General features: G+C 56.3%; 1 protein-coding gene across 2 annotated transcripts in view; it reads right to left on the bottom strand.

The window, feature by feature from the left end:
- Positions 1 to 2527: 2527 nt before the first annotated feature.
- The window catches only part of PCSK6 (proprotein convertase subtilisin/kexin type 6), a 169790-nt gene continuing 150438 nt past the window's right edge, over positions 2528 to 21879 (bottom strand). Inside the window, exons 15-22 of one of the 2 annotated variants that reach the window (XM_070358493.1) lie at positions 21766 to 21804; positions 16769 to 16871; positions 15795 to 15991; positions 13654 to 13741; positions 11684 to 11787; positions 7943 to 8072; positions 5096 to 5208; positions 2528 to 3858 (exon numbers count right to left, since the gene is read on the bottom strand). In XM_070358493.1, the coding sequence (XP_070214594.1) occupies positions 3761 to 3858; positions 5096 to 5208; positions 7943 to 8072; positions 11684 to 11787; positions 13654 to 13741; positions 15795 to 15991; positions 16769 to 16871; positions 21766 to 21804 (872 nt within the window). In that variant the 3' untranslated portion in view covers positions 2528 to 3760. The remainder of the gene's footprint in view (positions 3859 to 5095; positions 5209 to 7942; positions 8073 to 11683; positions 11788 to 13653; positions 13742 to 15794; positions 15992 to 16768; positions 16872 to 21765; positions 21805 to 21879) is intronic. The other variant, XM_070358492.1, reaches the window with a different exon arrangement.

Raw genomic sequence — 21879 nt, 5'->3', positions numbered from 1 at the left:
TGTTTACAATAGCCAGGACATGGAAGCAACCTAGATGTCCACTGGCAGACGAATGGATAAGAAAGCTGTGGTACATATACACAATGGAATATTACTCAGCTATTAAAAAGAATGCATTTGAATCACTTCTAATGAGGTGGATGAAACTGGAGCCTATTATACAGAGTAGAGTAAGTCAGAAAGAAAAACATCAATATAGTACATTAATGCATATATATGGAATTTAGAAAGATGGTAATGATGACCCTATATGAGAGATAGCAAAAGAGACACAGATGTAAAGAACAGACTTTTAGACTCTGTGGGAGAAGGTGAGGGTGGGATGATTTGAGAGAATAGCATTGAAACATGTATATTATCATACGTGAAATAGATCACCAGTCCAGGTTCAATGCATGAGACAGGGTGCTCAGGGCTGGTGCACTGGGATGACCCTAAGGGATGGGATGGGGAGGGAGGTGGGAGGGAGGGTCAGGATGGGGAACACATGTACACCCATGGCTGATTCATGTGAATGTATGGCAAAAACCACCACAATATTGTGAAGTAATTAGCTTCCAATTAAAATTTTAAAAAAAATCCTTCCTTTTACTTCACTTTTCCAACTCCTCCCCTTGTCCATCCTATGATCTAAACCCTCCCTCACCTACTCCCAGGGCCCCGGGTCTGAGCTGGCAGGGTTAGGGCCCCCTCCAGTCATACGATCAATGATCTAAATGTAATGAGTGTCAGTTTCCCAATTTCAAGAGCATCCTATATTGGCCATGCCTATATGTTGCCCTCTTTGTTCTTAAGGGTCCGTCCAGCCCCATTTGTTATCAGTGCATTTCCTATAGGAAGTGCAGTTCTTCCCAGTCCTGTGAAGAGATACGAGGTATGCTGTCAGCTGTGGCCTGGGAGGATGGGGACCTGTATCTGGGGACCACCAAGGAGCCTTAAATTGGGGGAGAAAGTCAGAAAAATGTCACCCACCAGGAATGAAGACAGTTTAAAGTGAAGGCACCGTAGCTGCATCTGGCCAGCTGTTGAAGTGACCATCTCCCTGCAAGAGCCAGCCTCCCTCCTGGGCACATGATGGAACAGCCTGGCCCAAGTCAGCCTGAGCCAGGTCCCATCAGCTCTACAAGCTGCAGTCTATGACAGGATGGGTTCAGAGGATGTGCCGCATGAGTCTATCGCAAGAAGCAAAATCCTCAGGTATGTCCTGTCCCAGCAGGGCCCCGACAACCCTCACATCGGGCCATCTGCACACAGGCATTCTATGTGGTCAGTTTTCAAGCCCTTTTAACAAGGGGCTGCTGGGTCCTTAGGATTTGGGGAGCAGCTTCTCAACTCCACACCACAAGTGCCGACCCCAGGACAGGCTGGCCTAGCCACGGCCAGGAGGGTACATATGCTCCAAGATTGCCTGGTGGGCTTCTTGTAGGTGGTGTCCTTTGAGACTAACAGGACTTGTTTCTGGTTTAGTTGCAACTGAACGTGTTAAACCATATGCTCTCTGTGGACAAACAGCTCTTGGGACTGTAATGGCACCTCGCCCTGGAGGTCCCCAGCAAGCTTCTGATTTTAATTCAATCACAGATATCCTCCCAAGTCCTGGACAGTAGCCAGGACTGTCTCCCAAGCAGACACCTCACTTCATCCGTCCCTCTGCCTCACACTGATGACTCCAGTCAATTCTGGCTCATGGTGGCTGCTGGCAGTTTGCATGCCCACTCCCCCTGCCAGCCCCTCGCCGCTTTCCCATTTTCCCAGAGCTGCGGCCTCCACCCACACAGTCACCACTGGAAAGCCTGTCTTTGTGGGCAGAGCAGGGGGCACCCAGAAAACCCAGGTGAGGGGCAGGTGATCCAGGCCCACAGCAGACTCAGAACCCAAGGGGCAGGCCTGGCACCAGTTTTCTCGGGAGCTGTGGGTGGTCCTGCTTGTCATTTGTCCCATCACGTGCAGCGAGAGGAGATGCCGTGGTCCCCAGAGAGGGTCCAGAGGACATGGGCTCCCGAGGGCCAGCAGCAGCTCTCCTGAAATCCCGAGACAACCCTGGAATCCCAGAACAACACCCCTCACCCACTTGTTTCTTCCTGAGTCAGTTCCAGGTGGTGGATTTCCTTTATCTGCAGCCGAAGGACTCCTGATAAGGACAACCCCTACCTCACAGAGAGGCCAGGGTGAAACCCCAACAGCGTGGAGCCCACGGGCCTGGGGCTTCCAGCCACCATGCGGAAGACGCACTGCAACCTAACTAAACAATGCTTGTAGATCCAGCTGAAGATACTTGCTGTCTGGGCTCCCCAGGGACAGAAAAGAGGCCTCTCTACATCCAGGCCCCCCTCCCCTGCCCGAACTGGGTCTGTTTGCCTGATGACACCCTGGAGCTGGGGCTGTGTGATTCTCCTACAGCTCAGCTGCAGCATCATTTGTTAAGGCTCCAAGACCTTGCAATAAAACCACATGTAAATCCATCTCATACTCTGGCCAGTGCCCACATTTAAATGTTGTGCCTTGGAAAGAAACACAGACTCCTCTGCCATGGAATGTTAACTCTTTTATTAATTTAGGGTTAACACCGTGTCTGCCTTGTGAATTTCTTTTTCAGAGTTGTGGATTCAATCAACAACAGCTGGGTTCCCCCCAGCTGACCGGTGGCTCGTCAAAGGCATTACAGTCACAGAGGGAAGCAGGACGAAAATGGAGAACGAGCTTGAGAAAATTTAAGGCAAATGTTAATTCCCATATTAAAGGGACTTCATCAAGCAGATCTGTGCATATCAATGAAAATATATGAAATATTTGTCAAAATAATTAACATTGGTAAAAATTAGAACATGTAGCTTATAAAATGCCCACACAGGTTTGGCAGAAGTAAATCCAACTGTGTTGATAGGCTCACAGCAAACTCAGACACAGGTGAGCCCACCTTAAGACAAGTATCCTGAAAAGCAGGGCCCACGGGCTTTCAGAGCAGCTCCACAGAAGGGAAGTGACTGACAATCAGCAATTCACGGACAGGCTTACATCTTGCTTGTTGGGGCTACCTTCCATCAGGTAGAGGTGACCGTTCGGGCCATGAGACTCGTAGAGGCGCGGATGGGACGCAGTGACCCGGGGGCCCTCAGCCCACTCAGAGATGAGGGCTGTAGATGAAGGAGGGTCTCTCCATCTCGTCCCACTGGGATGTGACTTTCTAAGCCGTGGGTGTAGTTTCAGAAGTCACCGACCATGTAGAAACAGACGCTCCATCCCCAGAGGTCACAGGTTTTACGCTCCCGGATCTGTTCTGTTGAGTCTGACCAAACCACCTCCCAAATGGCGGCTGGCAGAGAAGCAGGTGTGCCCCAGGCCCTTCCTCGTGGGGCACAGCCAGGGCTCTTCAGGGGGCATGGAAGCACAGGGAGGAAGGTTCTGCTTAGGGCCATGTGGCTGGCCTTTCTGCTTTGGTCTTGGAGATTCAGTGAATGCATGGTCCCAGGAGCTGTGGATCCCCAGAGTTCATGCTGCTCCTGCTGTGACTTGGCCAGAACACAGCCAGCGAGGGGTTGTGAGCGGGTGTCACTGCTCCCGGGACACCTCCTCCAGGCAACCCCTGCCCCGCCCTGGCCTGGGTGCCCAGAGTCGCCAGGAAGGACCTTACTCCTAGGGAGACGAAGCTGTCAGATGGGGGCACCATCCCTGAAACAGGCTCTGGCCGACAGCCTGGAGAAAGGTGGACGGACAGACGGACGACGGGAGGGGCCCTGCCCTGCGCGGGGGCCAGGTGCCCCTACCCAGCCAGGAGGCACGTGCGGCAGCAGAACTGGATGAAGAGCTTCCGTTCACAGAGCCGGTTGGATTTGACCATCTCGCAGAACGTCTCATCAGCTGGGTTCCCCCAAAGGAGAAAGGAGGGACAGGTCAGACGTGGGGGCCAGACATGGCTGCTCCCAGCTCCCCACTCCGGAAGGCAGCCATCTGCCATCACCCCCGTGGTGACAGGTGGCCAGCTCAGTGAGGCCAGGGCTGGAGCTGAGCCTGGAGACGAGGGTGGGTGGGGGAGGAGACGGGTTGGGGGGTGGGGGTGGGCAGGGTCTGGGGACGCTGGGCTGTGTGGGGAGCCCTCCGTGGTCACTGTTCCTCTTTCTGGACGTGGGAAGAAGAGGGGTCAGACTTGGGGGCAGGGTGGGGGCTGCTGCGTGATGCCGGGGATGCCCCAGTGGGGAGGAGGGATGATGAGAGGAAGGGGTTCATCAGGGCACTGGGAATGGCTGAGGGAGGGGAAGAGCCAATCCCCTAAGGCCAGCCCTTCCCCTGGCAGCTGGCCTCTGGGGACCTGCACGCATGGGGCCGGGACAGCCTCACTTTATGGGGCTGGGACCTCACCCGAGAAGGTGGCTTCCTGAAGTAAGCGCTTCCTGGCCTTAAAGGAACATGATTCTCCAAGCCAAGGAAACCACAGAGCTCCAAGGCAAGGAGGCCACCTCATGGTCTGCAGGGCATGCCCGGGCTCTCTCTGGGGGCTTCACACTCTGCTAGGCCCAGGCCGCTGCCAGCTCCATGCTCAGGGACCTCATGGTGCTGGCAGCTCTCCCTCCAGCACACCAGCAGGCTCTCAGCACCCAGAGACAGCTTCGGGCTGCTCATCCCTATGCTTCCTGAGCCACGGCGGTTCCTTACCACGGCACGTCTGCCCATGGCCTCTGCCCTGGTCTCCAGCCCAGAGTTCTGTGTCAACCCTTCCTCTTGCCTGGAATCCCCAACCTGGTCTCTGAGTTTCCGCCCTCACAACCTATCCTCACCTCCCAGTCGACCAGAGCCCCAGAGCTCTCCCACAGCACACACGTGGATCCTTCCTGCAGAACACGTGGGCCTCTCCTAACCCGTGCCACCACACCCAAGCCACCTGGGGCTACTGGAGTGAGAGTGGGGACAACGTCCGAATCATTCCTAAGAGTCACTCGTTGGACAGACCCACAGTAGCAGGGTGGCGGCTGGATCCTCTCTGGTCAGTGTGAGGGGCCTGGAGGGAAGGGCCACCCCAGGGACAGCCTGTGGTCCCTGCCCCTCTCTCCCTCTTTGGCCGGACAGCCAAGGGGTTTGGGTCCAGCCCATGCCCACTCACCATTGCTGCATGTGTGATTGGTGATGCACGAAGTCCCCAGCTGTGTGAAGCCCGCTTTACACCGGCTGCAGTTCCTGCTGGAGCCTTCACAGCTCAGGCAGCTCTCGTCACACCTGTGGGGACACGGGTTCCTGATAAGGAGGGGCCCCACCACTCCAGCCCTTCCCAGGGCCCGCCAGCCAGCCTGCCTGCCCTCCCACAGTGCCCCTGGCAGTAACTCTGCCCCACAGTGGTCTCTCGTCATGTCTGACGTCTGTCACCTGTGTGACAAACAGGACCCAGGAGCCGCTGGGGCACCACCCATCAGTCTTCAGCCTCCTTTGCGATGAGGTCGGCCTCACCCCTGGGGACAGGGCTGAGGGTGCCCTCTCAGTCCTGTCCCAGAGACGGGACCCAGGACTACTACCATCGGAGCGCCGTGACCTTGGGGGTCGGCACACTCTGGCCTCGGGCCACACCAGCAGCTTTTCTGGGACCTGTCTTGTCCATCTGCATCCAGCTGTGGCTAGGCTGCAGCGCTGGGGACAAGCAGCTGCTCTGGAGACTGGACGGCTGGCCCAACCTACAGGGCTCACCGTTGGGCTCCTCAGGAGAGCCGGTCGACACCAACTTGCTCTGGGCCATGCACGGACCTTGCCTGCCCGCTGCCTCTCCAGTCTAGCTCTACTCCAGGCACCAGGTCTCCCCAGACCCACCTTGCTGCAGGCCCAGCAGGCCCGGGAGCGGCTCAGATAGGCAGGTAGGGTGGTGGGCAGGAGGCGGCTCAGCCAGGCCTGGGCCTGCCCCACAGAGCAGCTCCTTGTATGGGACAGGGGCCACTTCCAGTCAGTCCCCCACCCACTACCTCACCCCCAAAGATCCCTGCGACTATGTCCTCCACCTCCACAGGGTGGCACCCACTGCAGCCCCATCGCCTCCCCCCCACTGCTGGGACCACCACCCACCTGCGTCTTCAGGCTGCTCTGGTAACACTCAGACGGCAGAGGCCTGCCCGCATCCTGCCCCAACAGTGAACCCAGAGAGGCCGGGCTGGGGCGGGAGTGTGGTGGGAAGGCGAGGCTAGCACCCCCTCAGGCAAGTACCCCATGCCCCCTGAGTTGCTCTGTCTTCAAAGAGATTCTTACTCCTCTTCCAGGTCTTCTTCCTAAGTCTCGGGGTGTCCAGACCTTGTCTGAAGTACTCAGTGTGGACTGTTCTCACTCTCAGCCCTGTCTCTCGGTTTCATGGATCTCCTCAGTGCTCAGGCTCCAGCCCAGCTGGCTGGGCCCTGCCCCCCGAACCTGCCCATCATCCTCTCTGGGAATGGGCCTGGCTGGCACTGGACTGTGGGTCTTGGAGAGCCAAGTTCCCTGGGAGCTGCTGCTGCCCAAGTGGGAAGAGGCCCTGAAGAGCCAGGGGACCAAGTCAGTCCATCCACCTTGGGGAGCCACACAGAGGGGTCTTCAGAGCCGGGGACCAAGGCCATCCATCCCCCGAGAGGAGCCATGTGGAGGGGTCTTCAGAGCCAGGGGGTGAGGAGGAAGAAATTCTCTGCAATGCCACATCCACTACCGTGGTGCCCCATGCAGGCCTCTTCCTGGGATGCGCCTCTGAGACCTGCTGTGTTGGCCCCAGTGCTGGACCCCGCTCCAGGCCGAAAGCCTCATCTCCCATGGGGGAGAGCACCCAAGGAGCTCTGGCCTCCGCAGCCCAGGAGGAGCTTTCCTGGAGCTGGGAGACCTCACAGTGTGGAAGCACCCTGCACCCCAGGGGTCCAGGGTGTCTGATAAATGAGACTGTTATCACTACAGAACGTGTAGTCCCTGGGCTGCTGCCCTAGAAAGAGCTGGTGAGTTAAAATCAAGGTTGACTTCAGATGCTGGTGTCAAGGGGCCTGCACGGACTTGTCCAGGCCAGGTGAAGGCAGCTGGGCGGAAGGGCTGAAACCCCAACCCTCCTGTGTGGGTCCTACAAATGCAAGGACCGGGTGGTATCTCACTGGCTTACCACAGAGTGGTTGGTGTTCCTGTTTTATGTTTGGTTGCTGGGTTTTTGTTTTAGGTTGTTTAGGTTACAATCCGGAACTTGTTTAACTTGTTTAGGTTACAATCTGTAACAGTTCTCAAATATATCCTGGGGGCCTTGAAGATGCCCTGTGGGTCCTTAGCTGTGAGCTGGAAGATGGGGTATGGTCTCTCCACACTGCTTTGATGTGGGCCCTGGCTCCCTTGTTTCGAGTCTATTTCAGGCTCACTGTCAAGGTCTTCAAGGTTACCTGCAGACTCCTCATGGTCACTCTCACCCTGGACTAGGCGGGCTGCTCTGCCCTGCTCCTGGGCTTAGGTCACGAAGCCTGGCGTGAGGCAGCACGCAGCAGGACATGAAGAGGACACCAAGCAAATGGCCTCTCATTACTGCCCATGACCCACGATGACCAGAGTCCCCAGACAAGGACAAGGAGCCGTGCAGATACAAAGGAGGAGCGGAAAAGGAGACTGGGGAGGCTTATGGCATTGCTGCAATGGCTGGAAACGGCTTTGGAATGAGGAGGCTGTCAGGACCTTCTCTTTTTCTCTAAGTTATCTAATTTAGAATCTAAGCAAACCCAACAGGTGGTTTCCTAACGACAGAGTGAGCACACTGTGGTCTGTGGCAGTAGGTCTCAACAGATTACTCAGAAAGTGAACCCCACCCCAGTCCCTGAGACAGGGGCCTCCAGACCTGGTCCCTCCTCCACGGGCACTATGCTCAGCCATCTGGGGGTGGGCCGGGAGGACTACTTGGAGGGGGCAGCAGACCTGGCCCCTTGTCTGCGGGCACTGGCCATCTGGGGCTGGGCCGGGAGGACTGCCTGGAGGAGGCACCTACCTGCGGCACACCTTGTGGGGCAGCCCTGGCATGTCCTCTGCGTAGAAGCCCTCACCACAGGCCGGCACGCATCTCCAGTCTTGGAAGTGGAAGCCCGGGGCACAGTGAATGCACTCCTCTCTGCTGGGCCCTGAGGGGCACAGGAAGAGAGCAGAGGTCAGTGACCACCCACCATCTGCTGCGTGTCACAGATCTGTGGCCTCGCCTAAGATCCAGGTCCTAAAAGGCTGCCCCCAACAGCAAGACCACCCCCAACTGTTGCCCACCACATGTCTGCACTGGCCCCCTCGCCCACTCCTAGGAAGTAGACCTTACACGCCAGGCTTAGTGCACTCCCACGGCCCCAGCCATGTCTATCAGCCTGATTCTAAGGGCCTTCTTTCCCAACAAGCCTGGACCGGTTTGGGCCAGGGCAGCTGGTGTAGCCTTAAACTCAAAATGGGGCCTGACCACACAAACTTACTCGCTAGATTTCAGAGATGTAGTAAAAAAAAAAAAGTAAAATAGCTCACTGATCTTTAAATATCAATTACACGGAGAAATGGTAATATTTACATATATGCGGTTAAACATGATGTTCTATTGATTTCCACCTGCTTCTCAGGGTAACTTGTACCCGCATCTGCAGCCCACGTGGTGTTTCGAGGGGACCGAATGACGTGTGAGACAACATGGAGAATGGAAAGAGGAGGTGTGGGGCCCTGGGGCTGACAGAGATGTGGTGTGAAGGATCAGGACAATTTCAACAGAAAAAAAGCCACTCGGGCTCATGGGGTGGGGTGTGGGGACAGAAGAGGCAAAGACTCTGAATGAAGGATCAAGAGTCATGAAGGAAAACCTGCAGCTCAGTCAACAGGGCTTGTCAGCGTGGGGCAGGCGTGGCCCAGACTGAAGAGACTGTGCTGTCTGTCTGTCTGCCCACCTCCTCACCATTCACATGAATAGCAAGTGAGTGCCAGGCATCCACTCTGTGCCAAATCTCCCTGAAAGCACCTTACGGGGTGTCAGAGGTGGCCAGGAGGCTGCAGGCTGACAGCGCAGAGGGTCAAGCGTGGGGAGCAGCTGTCTTGGATGTGCCCCTCACTGGACCTCCCCCCACTTTGATTGTGGTCTGGCCTCAGCTGGAGGCCTGGCAGCTTAGGCTGAGGTGTCCAGTCGTCTTCAAGGAGTGACTTGTGGACCTTGTGGACTTGAGGGCCTCGTGCCTGCATCAAGGGAGAATCCCTGCAGATGGCTCCATGCTCCAACGGTTGGTCTTGTGTCTCAGAACCACAGTTGCTGGCCTGGATGGGGTTCTGAGCATCTGGGGGGATGGGGGTAAGGCGGAAGTGGGAACCCGTGCGTGACGGGCCTTCATGAAGGACAGGTGCCCACCGCCCGGGTCTGCATGGCACGCTGTCCCCCTGCAGCTGGGGTGTGGTGGGGGAGCCTCGCACACGTTCTTCTGGACTGACGGCTGCTCCTGTGCCCCCTCCTTCCGCCCCCGCTTATCTCCAGGGAGTGTGTGCGTTGTTGGCACGTTGTTGGCTCCCCACTGAACGCCGCCCCCATCCTACCAGCATCTGCAGTGGTCTACTCCTACTTTAATGTTCAATTTCCTAAACACAAAGTGGGTGAGATACGTTCAGCTGTGGCTGGAAGCCAAGAAAGCCCTGGATGGGCGGAGGCCCCGCCAAGGTGTGCGCCTCAGCACAGTTAAGACGTACCTTCTCCATTCTGGATCTTTTACCATGAGAACAAGAGCCAGAGCCAGAGCCGGGTCTCCTGCACCCACCAAGGCAGATGGGCACCCCAGGGATCCCAGCCTCCTGACTCAGAGGCTCTGGGACACAGACTGACCATCCCAGGGTCCCCGCCACCTGGGGTGGGGACAGATGCCCCTAAGCTCCTGTGTATTCGAACCTCCCCACACGGTGCCCAGGGCCCTCACAGACGGTCAGCAGAGGCCCCTGATTGAGAGCAGAAGGGGAAGGCCAGGTGGCTTGGGCCTCCAGGGGCTCTGGACAGGGACCCTGACCAGCAGTGAGGGGCCTTCTGAGACTCAGAGCTGGAGGCAGGGTCCCTCTACCCACATCAGCCGGGGTGGGTGCACACATCCCAGAGCATAGAGGGCACCTGGGCAGGTGGGCGTGGGGGCAGGGCAGCCCTGGGACTGCCGGGCCCCTGAAGTAACAGGTGGCTGGGCTGGGTGAGAGAACCCACAAGCGACTATAAAGCCATCCACCAGCAGGCAGTGTGGGGGTGCCAAGAAAGAAAACTGCATTGAATGAGCAAAAGTGCTATAAAGACACACGCCTGGCTGGGTGTTATGGACTCAACAGACTGTGACATTTGAATAAGTGATGCCAGTGATGTTCCTTTATCAAGCTGGGCTAAACAACGAGTCAAAGATATAGAACCAACGTTGACAGGCATCAAGGCAAAAAACAGGAGGGCTGCCCGACAAGCCCTGGCCTTCTGGGGGCGGGGGGGTGGGTGGTGCTGTCCCAGAGTGGCCCCGGGGAGGCATGGCTTGCTCCAGGGGCCTTGAGGTTATGGCCTTGGCCATGGCACGTCTACCCTTGGAGGCTACCCCATCCTGCCGGGACCCACATTACATCCTTAATGGAGATCTCATCCTTACAACCTTTCTGCAGCAAAAGCTGCACCCGACATGGGTTTCCTAGAACAAGGACCCCAGCTGGGTTGGGAAGGAGGGTCAGAGGAGAAGATTCAACCAGAAATGTATGTGGGCCACAAACTCTGATGTGTGGCATCGTCCGCTGTACACAGCTCTGCAGCACGAGCCGACAAAACAATCACTCTCAGATTCTACACAGAATCTGCGCCTGGACGGCAGCTCTGCCATCATCCTGTGGGGACTATAGTACACACACCCCCCTTACGGAAGCCTTTCCCCTGTGAGTGAGTGTTTAAGCTAAGACAGGCCCAGGAACTAAGGCTATGTCTTAAGAAGCCTTCTCATTCCTTCACACTCAGAACTTACCCTGTCTCTCTCCGATGACTCTTGAATCTTTAGGACTTGAACCTCAGGCGCTTGCCCTGGCAAGAGCTCGAGAGCAGTGAGCAGCCCGGCCTGGCCTGAAAGCAACCCCTGCCCGGCCAGGCTCCTAACGCCAGGATGTGGGCCCTTGTGGGTTTTCTTTTTTTAATTTTTAAAAATTGTGGTCAAATGTACACAATGTAAAATTTACCATATTGACCACTTAACATAGTTCAGTGGCCTTAGGGCTTCCCTGGTGGCTCAGATGGTAAAGAGTCTACCTGCCAATGCAGGAGATGCAGGAGGCGTGGGTTTGATCCCTGGGTTGGGAAGATTCCCTGGAGACGGGAATGACAACTCACTCTAGTATTCCTGCCTGGAGAACCCCATGGACGGAGGAGCCTGTCGGGCTACAGTCCACAGGGTCGCAAAGAGTCGGACACGACTGAGTGAGTAGCAACACAATATTATAGTACACCTGTGTCTTTCATATGTTGCCTTGGGCATGCTCAGAAAAACTAGGGTAGAGTACACCATAAAAAAATAAGGAGATTCACAGCATTGTGGAGCCATTACCACCACCATCCATGCCCCGAATGTTTTCATCTTCCCAAACTGAACCTCTGTGCCTATTAATCACTCTCCCTCCTCCCGGACTCAACGCTGCAACATCCACCCACAGAGCCCTAAGTGCCAGGGCTTTCTGGGTTTCAGGTCCTCTGCCCACCCGCCGGCTTGGGGAGCAGGCGTGAACTCACCCACGCAGGTCCGGCAGGTGTGATGACACTCCCCACATTGGATGAGCTCAGAGTCAAAGTAGGTGCCTGGCTCACAGTCTGGAATGCAGCTTCCCCGGGCAAGGCTGGTGAACAGGGAAAAAGGCAGGTTTTCACATCCTTTCTGAAACTCTGATTGTATTAGGATTTGCCCTCAACGTCTTTCCTGAGAGGAGATGAGAGGTGCTAGAACACAGCTGTTGGTGTCACTTCAGGTTCTGAGCTCAGGAAAAGTGGTTGGGAGGGATGCTCAGGCCTTCTGGTGGCCTTGTTCCCATGCGGGGTGCCGCGTCCTGTGTACTTTCTAACACCAGCCACTATGGAATCCGAGGCCCGAGGGGGTGGTGGGGTCAGCCTGCTGGCTTGTCTCCCAGGGCGCAGCGTTTGTAATGCGGGAGAGGAGCCAGCAGCAACAATCACCTTGAAACTAGATGGGTTCCAGCCTTGCCCTTGCCTGAAACCTTCCATGTTTCATAATGAATTTGAAATAAAATCTGCTCCTGGGACCTGGCAGGCCTGCAAGCTGTGACTCCCAGGCTCAGATGAGAACCTGTGACTCATGGGGTCCTGGTTCCCTTCCCTTCCTGGCTCCCTGGACCCTCTTCCCTCCAATCCCCTGATCTGGAAGTGATTAGAGGAAGCTCAGGGCTCAGGCAAGCTCAGCTGTGCTGCCGGGAAGATTGTTCCTCTCCCTGTTAGTAGCTGCGATGACTCTGTGGGAGAGGGAGAGGGTGGGAAGATTTGGGAGAATGGCATTGAAACATGTAAAATATCATGTATGAAACGAGATGCCAGTCCAGGTTCGATGCAAGATACTGGATGCTTGGGGCTAGTGCACTGGGATGACCCAGAGGGATGGTATGGGGAGGGAGGAGGGAGGAGGGTTCAGGATGGGGAACACATGTATACCTGTGGTGGATTCATTTTGATATTTGGCAAAACTAATACAATTATGTAAAGTTTAAAAATAAAAAATTAAATTAAATAAAAAAAAATAAAAAATGTCATTTCATGGAAAAAAAAAAAAAGATTAAATGGTGAGAGCTGCTGGAATAAAATGCTCTTTACACTTCCTTCCTTCACTCCTTGCTGCACAAGAACTCAACCCTGTGGGTGTTTTCCCCTCACAGTGGCATTCGGGTGGTGGAAGGTGGGCGGGGGGAGGTGGGCCGCAGGACCAGTAACCTTGTCCCCTGGCCTGGTGAGACATGCTGAGAGTCACAGAGTGGCTGGGTCAGCACCTGCATTTTAACAAGACCCCTTGCCCCGCCCTGTCCCCTTGCAGCAGGGTGAGGCGGGAGGCACTACCCTCAAGGACCACCTCTTGTCTCTTTCTTTCTTCAAGTGCAGACCCCGGTCTGAGAGACTGGACTGCGGAAGGGCCTCAGCACAATTCCTAACAGAATGACTTCTAAGCTTCTAGACCGTGACTTAAGGAACAAATGGTGTGTAATTTGATGGCATGAAATGGGCTAAACCAACACTTCAACATATTCCCATAAAAACCTTTAATCCAGTAAGATGTTTTACAGGAAACAGTAAGATGTTTACACGAGAGCTCCCTGGAAGGAGACACGAGGGCTGGGAGACAGAGAAGGCCAGGCCATGGGGCAGAGGGAGGAACCCCGTGTCCAGACCAGGAGGGAGACAGGTGGGTGGGGTTTGGGGCCTGAGAAAGGAGCTGGACTCCCACCCTCCAGCATCCAGCCCCACTTTCCATCAGCAGATCAGCTTTGACCGATTCCCCAAATGCTGCCTCAGACTAGAGACCTTCCTCATCCTCCGACTTTCTATCCTAAACAAGCTCTAAGTGCAGATCTGATTTTGACTTGGAATCTTTATCCTGAAAGGCTTTGGGCCTCTGAAATTTTAGCTTTTAGGAAAAAGTGTAAATTCACAACAGACACTAAAACCAGCGTACACTGCGGCCACGCCCAGCAGGAGGGTCTTACCTGAATCCTTCTTTACAGACAGTACACTTCTCTGGCTCATCAATGCACTTCTTACAGCTTGGGTGGCATTTAAGGCAATTTTTCTGACCTGGAGAAAAGTGAGAGGAGGTAAAGAGAAGGGTGAGAAGAGTGGATGTAGGTCAAGCTTGGGCCAAGAGGACTGAAGAGTTTCAAGAGGGGCTGATGGATGGAACAGCAGTCACGGGTGACGTGCTGACAGAACCACCAGAGCCACGTGGCGACCACGTGCCTGGGGGTCGGGTCACAGGCCTTGCACCCTTTTTCTGGAGTAAACTGAAGTCCTCAGGTCACCTTAAGGCCTGTAGGTCCCTTAGCTCTCTTCTCGGGGACTGGAGGCAGCCGAGCAATTTCCTGAGCGGCCGGTCTTCCTGAGTGAGATGGGTGGGGCCACAGGAGCCCCTGACCCCCCCACCCCCACACAGGGTCTTCACAGGGGTCAGACACAAAGCTCAACATCTGCCACACCTTGAAGAGGAAGCCCTGGGTCTTGGAGATCATCCAGGTCACTCATCCTGGCATCTTGGCCACTATACCTCGGGGCGTCCTCCCCAGGGCCCGCAGGCAGCATCATATATGCTGCAGGGGCTCAGAGAGCACGTCTGGAGGGACAAGGCATCGGGGTGGGGTGGGGAGTGGGGATGGAGATGTGTCCAACCTGGCCCCCGGACAGGAGTCTGCAAAGCCTGTGAAGCCTGTCTTGCCTGACTCTGTGGCTCCTCTCAAGAGGGTGGTTATTCCACAGCTGTAAACATCCTTAAAGACTGCCTGGCTCCTCCCCACAGCAGTGACAGCGGGGTGTGACAGGGCCTCCTATAGGCCTGGGCCAGACACCAGCTCCGGTAAGGCCTGTCATCTGCACCACAGTCAACATGCCATCTGAGAACTGTCTCCATCAGTTTAACCCAGACCCTCTCTGCGCTCTCCTCCAGGGTGTGGGGGGGTGGATGGTGAACCGTTGGCCCTGGGGCCGTCCACCCTGTTCCCCAGGATGCTGGTGCTGCTCTGAGCTCACGCCCTTCTGGGTCATTGCAGCTGGGCCCTCTTGCCTTGCTCAGCTTCCTCCCCTTGGCAGGGTGAGGGCAGGGTCGCCTAGCTCATGGGAGCCTGGTCACTGTGAGGTGCATGGCCCAACCTTGCCCCCCCGCCCCCCCGTCCCCCACGCCGTCTTCCTGAGCCAAGTCACACCCAACAGCAGGCTCTCCTCATTCACGGAGGCCCAAAACCTCCCTGTCTGCAACCACAACTTCAGCACAGCGGTGAAACCACCAAAGCCGTGAGCCACTGATGGGGATGGGGATGGTGGTGGGGGTGATGGTGGGGTCTGTGATCCCCAGCCCCGCAGCCCCCCAGCCCCCACGCTCATACCCACGGCTCCAGGACAAGTGGTAGGGTCCTCAGAGGCCTTTCCATCCGGGTGTCTGAAATTAGTGAGCCTAAAGGCCCCCGACTCAAGTCACCTCTTGTTCAACCTCCACAGTGGACACTGACCCGCACACGCATGACAGGCCTGGCTCCAGGGGCTCCATCTCTGCGTCACATTGAACCATCTTGGCCAGGCTCCGAGTGAACTGCTGTCCACTACCAGGGTCCGAGGGCTGTGACTTCCCCCTTCCTTCCCACTCCCTCCTGTGAAGGGTCCTTGCACACAGGAAGCAGAGGGCCAGGGCAGTTTTCCCAGAAGAGGGAGTGGACCTGAGGGGACAGTTCTCCCAGAAGAGGAGAGCCAGCCCTGAGGGGACAATTCTCTCAGGAGAAGGGAGCCAAGGGGACAGTTCTCCCAGAAGAGAAGAGCCAGCCCTGAGGGGACAGCTCTCTCAGGAGAAGGGAGCTGAGGGGACAGTTCTCCCAGAAGAGGAGAGCCAGCCCCAAGGGGACAGTTCTCTCAGGAGAGGGAGCCAGCCCCAAGTGGATAGCTCTCCCAGGAGGGGACCCTAGCCCCAAGTGGGCAGTTCTCACAGGAGAGGGGACCCCAGGGGACAGTTTTCTCAGGACAGGGAACCCCAGCCCCGAGGGGACAGCTTTCCCAGGAGGGGACCCCAGCCTCGAGTGGACAGTTCCCTCAGGAGAGGGGACCCTGCTCTGAAGGGTCAGGGTCCAGGCCCAGGAACACACGCACTTACTTTCGTCAGCATAAAATCCGGCGGGACAGAGGGTCACACAGGAGTTCACCTCCTGATGGTGGTAGAAGCCACGGCGGCAGGTCAGGCACTGCGTGGAGCCCCGGCCAGAGCAAGTCTCGCACCCCTTGTGGCACCGGCGGCAGCGGCGGGCTGCGGTGTCCCCAAAGTAGCCCAGAGGGCACGCACTCACACACTTCCTGTGGGGGCAGACACGGAGAAGACCATATCGCTGGGCCCAGTCCCCACCTGCACAGGGGCACAGGGAGGGGTGGGCCAGGGCGGGCAGGGGGACCCCTCAGCTGCCCCTGGAGGTTCCTGATGCAGTTGAGTGGGGAAGGCTTGCATGGGAAGCCCAGAGCCCTTCCCTCTCAAGGCTTCCCCAAGGGGTGGGGGCACTTGAAGGGCACGTGGCTTCCTTGGGCAGAACTCCCAGCGCCAGCAGAAGCCCCCTGATAGGCAGCAAGTGGGTCTCCAAGGTCACCATGAGGGCTCAGCAGCGCCCCTGCCAGAGCCCTGGCCGTGAGTGCACCCCAGGGGGGCTGCACCCCTGCCTGGGCACGCAGGGGTGGGGACCCCTCATTCTTGGCAGACTTTGCTGATGTTTACAGCAGTACTGGCCCCAGAGATGATGTTTGTTTGCAGTTTCCAAGCGAATGCCATGCTCAGTACGACCCACTTTTGTTTAACACAATGGAGAGAAAAAGCTTATGAACATAGCACAATGCCACCCATGGCCTCTGAGTTCTGTCTCAGTCACGAGCTATTCACGTGATGAGAACAGAAGGCTGCGAAGCATAAACTTTTCAAGCAGTGACCCTCCAGGTGACCTCCCTTCAGGGTATGTGGCTGTGACCCTCAAAGTGACTTCCCTCCAGGGTGTATGGCTGTGACCCTATATGTGACCTTTCCCTTCCAGGTGGTGTCACTAATCCCTATGTAGGAGCCAGACACACAGCTGCAGCCTAGCCCTTTACCTGCTGGTCTTGACACTCCCCAGGCTGAAGTGGACGCAGTTCAAGCACTGGTCTGCACCGGGGCCATCACAGCCTTTGTCCCCACACTCCGGATGGCACACACCTTAAAGAAACAACCGTTTCCTTTCACCCACAGAGATGCTGTCTCAGTCATGTTGAACCCCCAAGAAACCTGCGTCTGGGTCCCACAGGCCCCTGCTGGGCCAACACACCCATCCTGTAGGGGACCCGCCTCAGCTGAGAACAGAGGGTTTGATGACCTGAGATGGGGGCTGCCTGAGGACAAGCAGGAGAGCGGTGGGCAGGGATCCAGGACTGTGACATTCTAGTATCCTTCCTGCGGCAAGGTCATGATGCTGGGCTGGCCACCACCCCCATCTCCACCATGAAGGACCACATGGGCAGGGCCACATGGGCACCAGTCACCACCCCCATCTCCACCATGAAGGGCAGTGCAGAGTCACATGGGGACCAATCACCACCCTCATCTCCACCATGAAGGGCAGTGCAGAGTCACATGGGCACCAGTCACCACCCCCATCTCCACCATGAAGGGCAGTGCAGAGTCATGCGGGACAGCTGTGACCAGGCAGCCACTTTCTGATGAGGAATGAAGGAAAGAAGAGGGGTGCACCATGCTGCCTCACGCAGTGATGGAGCTGGGCAGGTCTCCATGGCCTGAGTGGATCTGGGCTGAGGCCTGCTTGGCTCTCCCATCTTGACCTCAGAGGTGGCACCCCCACCTTCTCTCCATCCCCAAATTCTAACTCTGAGAGCTTGTGTGTTGCTGGAACTGGGGCAACCCCACAGGGCCTGACCTGGTCTCCCCTCCACCTGTGCTTTGGGAAAGAGACCAGCTCTTTGGTTCTGGCCCTAGCACTGGGGGCCCCTCCACAGGGGTCCTCCTCACCTGGCCACTGGGCTGAGCTATGGTGGAACCCCTCCTCCCGTCTCCTCCCCACCTCCCCCATCGTCTCCACTGGGAAGTGGCTCCAGAAAGCCTCCCCATGTCGGGAGGGGCCTGGTGGGGCATTTGAAGGCTTTTGAGTCCCTGGAAGAGAAAACAACCAACTTCTACAAGGTTTCAGTTGTCGGAGAGGGTGGGGAGTAAGTTCAGAAGCAAAGAGGAGGTGACTAGCCGGTCACCAGCATTTCACAGCCAGAAGGGAAAGACACAAGGGCTTACTCTGTGCAGCCACAATGGGTCTTTGCTGAGGGCACAAAGTCCCCTTCATTCCTCTTTAAAGGGCCTCCAGACCTTCCTAGTGTTAGACTCGCTGTATTTGGCTTTCCTCCCCCAAGGTTTACCGTTGTCAGCATTTCCAAAGTTTTCACTGTGGGTCCCACCGGGAACCCCTTTCAAAGCTGTGCTCATCCCTGGGGGTGAGCTAGACGGCTCCTCAGGGTCTGGGGGCATGAGGCTCCCCTATCCCTCCCTCAGCTACAGGAAGCTGTTGGATTTGGGCGTCAATTTGCATTTGAGCTGGCTCTTGTCTGCTCATCCTTTTGTGGCATCCAGCCCTCCCTGCAGTGGCCTGACAACCTGTGGCCTGGGGTCACCTCCCCCCAAGGCAGGAGAATCTCCTGTGAGAAGTTGAGAATAACTTTCTTAACCCTAAGGAGAAGTGTAGGGATGGGAGGAGATAGCCCACACTCCCCACTCTTTCCCAGCCTGGGAGATGGAGCTCCACAGGGCAGGACCTGGTCTAGTAACCATGTTGGATGCCAACTTTCTGGCGCCTGAAAGGTGTTAGGATGGCTCAAAGCAGGTGTTCAGTAAATACCTGCTGAATGGCTGAGGGTGAGAGAAGGGACGAAAGAGCAAGGCACTGGGATACTGGGGCAGCCCGGCATCCTCCTGTCCACACACAGAATGTCCTCAGATGTCCCAGAATGGGGAAGCCTTGGGGGAGGCCTGGTGCACTCAGTCCCCTCTCCCTGGGGCCTCTCTGCTGGTGAGAGATTAGTCAGGGACCCAGTGGGGAGCCCCACGCTAGGTGGGGGTTGCAGAAGCCTGATAGGGCACCCAGGGATGGCAAGTCCAGTCCCGCACAGGGGCAGGGGGTGGATAGCCTTGTGCCAGGGAGCGCGGTGAGACCCTCCCAAGCAGGGTCCTCCGGTCTGCATCTGTGAGCCCCCTCCTTGTGCAAATCTCTTCCTGGATCACCCTGAATAGCCCAACAGGAGGGTCATCCCTACCAGGAATCATTCCTGAACTCTGTCTGCCAGCTGGGCTGCCTGGTCCCACCCCCACTGTTCCTCAGATGCACCTGGGTTCCCTTTGGCTCAGCTATACCCATCTTCTGGGTGGGTGTGCTTATGCCCCCTTTCCCTCTTCTATCCAGGAGCCTGAACGTTCCTCAGAGACCCCTCACTTTCTGTCTCACCTCCCAGGGCTTCAGCCACAGGGCAGCATGACACTCTCCCCCCAGCTCTGCAGCCAGCAGGATGGCGGCCACCCCCTGAGAAAATGGAGCGTTTCCTGCGCTATCAGTACACAAGGAGGTCACAGGCATCAGTGACTCTGGCCTTCCAGGGCAGCCAGGAAGGAGGAGAACCTGGGCCATCTGGCAGCCATAGGGCTGCAGCCACTCCCTACAGGGAGCCCTGAGGAACTCAGGATGTGACTGCACAGGACAGAGACCCCAGACAGCTGAGGTGCACGTGGAAGGAGAGATTTCAGCGAGCACAGACTCCTGTATCGTCCCATACACAAAAGGCAGATGCGAGAGTCTGGGCTCACCTGGTGGTTCACACAGTAAAGAATCTGCCTGCAGTGCAGGAGACACAGGGGACCTGGATTCAATCCCTGAGTCAGGAAGATCCCCTGGAGAAGAGAATGGCAACCCTCTCCAGTATTCTTGCCTAGAGAATCCCAGGGACAGAGGAGCCTGGAGGGCTATAGTCCATAGGGTTTTGAAGAGTCAGACATGACTGAGCAACTAACGCTTTCACATTCATTTTCATTCATACAGAAAAGTGCTAACTTCCTTGACTTGGGATATCTGGTTTTCTTTAACTCACAAAAATATTTTTGATGTTCAGACTGCCTGCCCTTAGTTGCAAACTTCTATATAACCTGGCTCCTACCCCTCTCACCTCCTCAGAGCAGTTATCTCAGGGTCACTTGAGATGCTGCCTCCCAGGCTTAAGTCCTAAAAGCTTCCCTCGAATAAAACATAACTCACCTTCTTGGTTGAGACTATTTTTTAAGTTGACACCCCTCTGCAGGTGCTGGACTGACACTGGCTTATTTAAACACTCTTTCCCGACTCCTGTGTGCAGTGAATCCAGGATAAAATCATACGTGAGCAAACATTAGAAAGCAGCTGGGGGTTCTCAATGGCTCTGTCCTTACGGGCTTAGGCCTGAAGGACCAGGTATATTCAGTGAGTCTCACAGTCCTTGCCCTTCTCACCACCCAGAAGCCTAGCCTCCATGTCACCATGAGGCTTGAGGTGAGCACCGGCGGATCCGTCTGCAGAGACCCTTACTGCCCGCAGGCGGCTGGACCTCCTCTCTGTCCCCCTACTTACCTCCCCCCCTTTATTTACTTCTTGGCTCCAGGAGGGCTGGCCCAGCACCTGTCCACCCCCCATCACAGCACTGCCCAGTGCCCCCGCTGCCAGAACCAGGAATGAACAGGGCCCAGTGCCCCCCAGGCACCATCGGCATGACCAGCTTAGCATCTGAGAAGGCTCCCCAGTTCTCGGCCACCTCTCAAGCTCACCCCTCAGCTGTGTGAGAAACTCCACAAAGTCCACAGTCACAGCTGCACCTCACAGTCTTCCCCACTCGGTCCCTCTCCTCCCTCAGCTTCTGTACCCGGGCTTGTCTGTCTGTGACAGAGGGGATCCCCAGGCACCCAGGAAAGGCCCCCATCCCCCAAGTCCTCACCCCTCCTTCCATGCCCCTCCTGCCCTGGCCCCTTTCCTGTTCTTCTGCTGTTACTGGTGTGCCCGCCGTACTTGCCCAAGACCCCAGGGAATCTCCCTGAGGGTCAGGAACACCCCTCAGTCCCTCAGAGACCCCTCTAATCCCCGTGGTCGGGCTCCTAAGTGGCCTGGGCTGCATAAGAATTAGAGTGACATTCCAGGACAGTGTGAGGTTAGAGCCATAGCAGATTTTAGCGGGGAGGGAATCAGTCCTTTATTAATAATTACTGAATCTTGCCACTGTTTATAAATCACAGGGGGAAACAGAGCAGATTAGTCCATACATAATTCAATGCTCCATTTTAAAGGCATGGTAGGAGAAATTTAAAATTGAATCACCCATAATTTATGCTTGATCTTTATTTGTGGAATTCTCCATTTTTTTTTTCCCAGAAGCTATTAGATAACTCAAAGCATCAATATTCTTAGATCTCACTCATCATTTATCAAGCAGCTGAAATATTTAGCCAAGGAAAATACGCCCAACCAGAAAGATTCCACATTTCACAATCACTGGGGTGGTTCTGAGGCAAAGGAAAGCTTTCGGCCAGGTATGCCCACAAGATCATGCCTGGCCCAGTGCCGGGAGCGTCCATGGCTGCCTAGGCTGCCAGGCCCCTGGCACGGAGCATTGCAGGCTGAGCCAGGGCTGCCCATGGGGGTGCTGCAGGAAGACCACTGGCAAGGAGGCACCCCTGCTGCTTGTGAGTGTTCCCCCGACATCAGGCCTTGACCCTGTCACGCGTCCTCCTCCAGTCCCCCCACCCTATCCCCTGGTCCTCCACAGTCTCCACGCCAGTCACTCCCCCTGGCCATGCCCACACATCCTGGCTCCTGTCAGTGCCCCCGGCCTTCCCACATCCTGGCCACGAGGACAGAGAACAGACAGATGAGAGAGAGGGTCTGGAGGCTGAGCCGGGAGCCGGGTCCCCTGAAGGAAAGGGGGTGCCCCAGAGGAGTGCCACTAGCCGGGGGCAGGTCCATGTTCTGGTGGGGGACAGGGAACCTGTATTCCCGTCCTAGAAAGGTTGTAGAGTACTTACTGGTTTGCAGCATACTTACTGGTCTGTAAAAGACTAGGAGAGCCAGGGGAGGAAGGAGCTGTGAGTGCAAACGACCACCATTACTACGACTCCCAAGCGAGAGGAGACCAGCAGCCCTAACCCGCCTGCCGCC

Source organism: Bos mutus, chromosome 21, assembly GCF_027580195.1.
Source record: "Bos mutus isolate GX-2022 chromosome 21, NWIPB_WYAK_1.1, whole genome shotgun sequence".
In the NCBI taxonomy this organism is placed as follows: domain Eukaryota; kingdom Metazoa; phylum Chordata; class Mammalia; order Artiodactyla; family Bovidae; genus Bos; species Bos mutus.
This window is presented reverse-complemented; position numbering and strand designations above follow the sequence as displayed.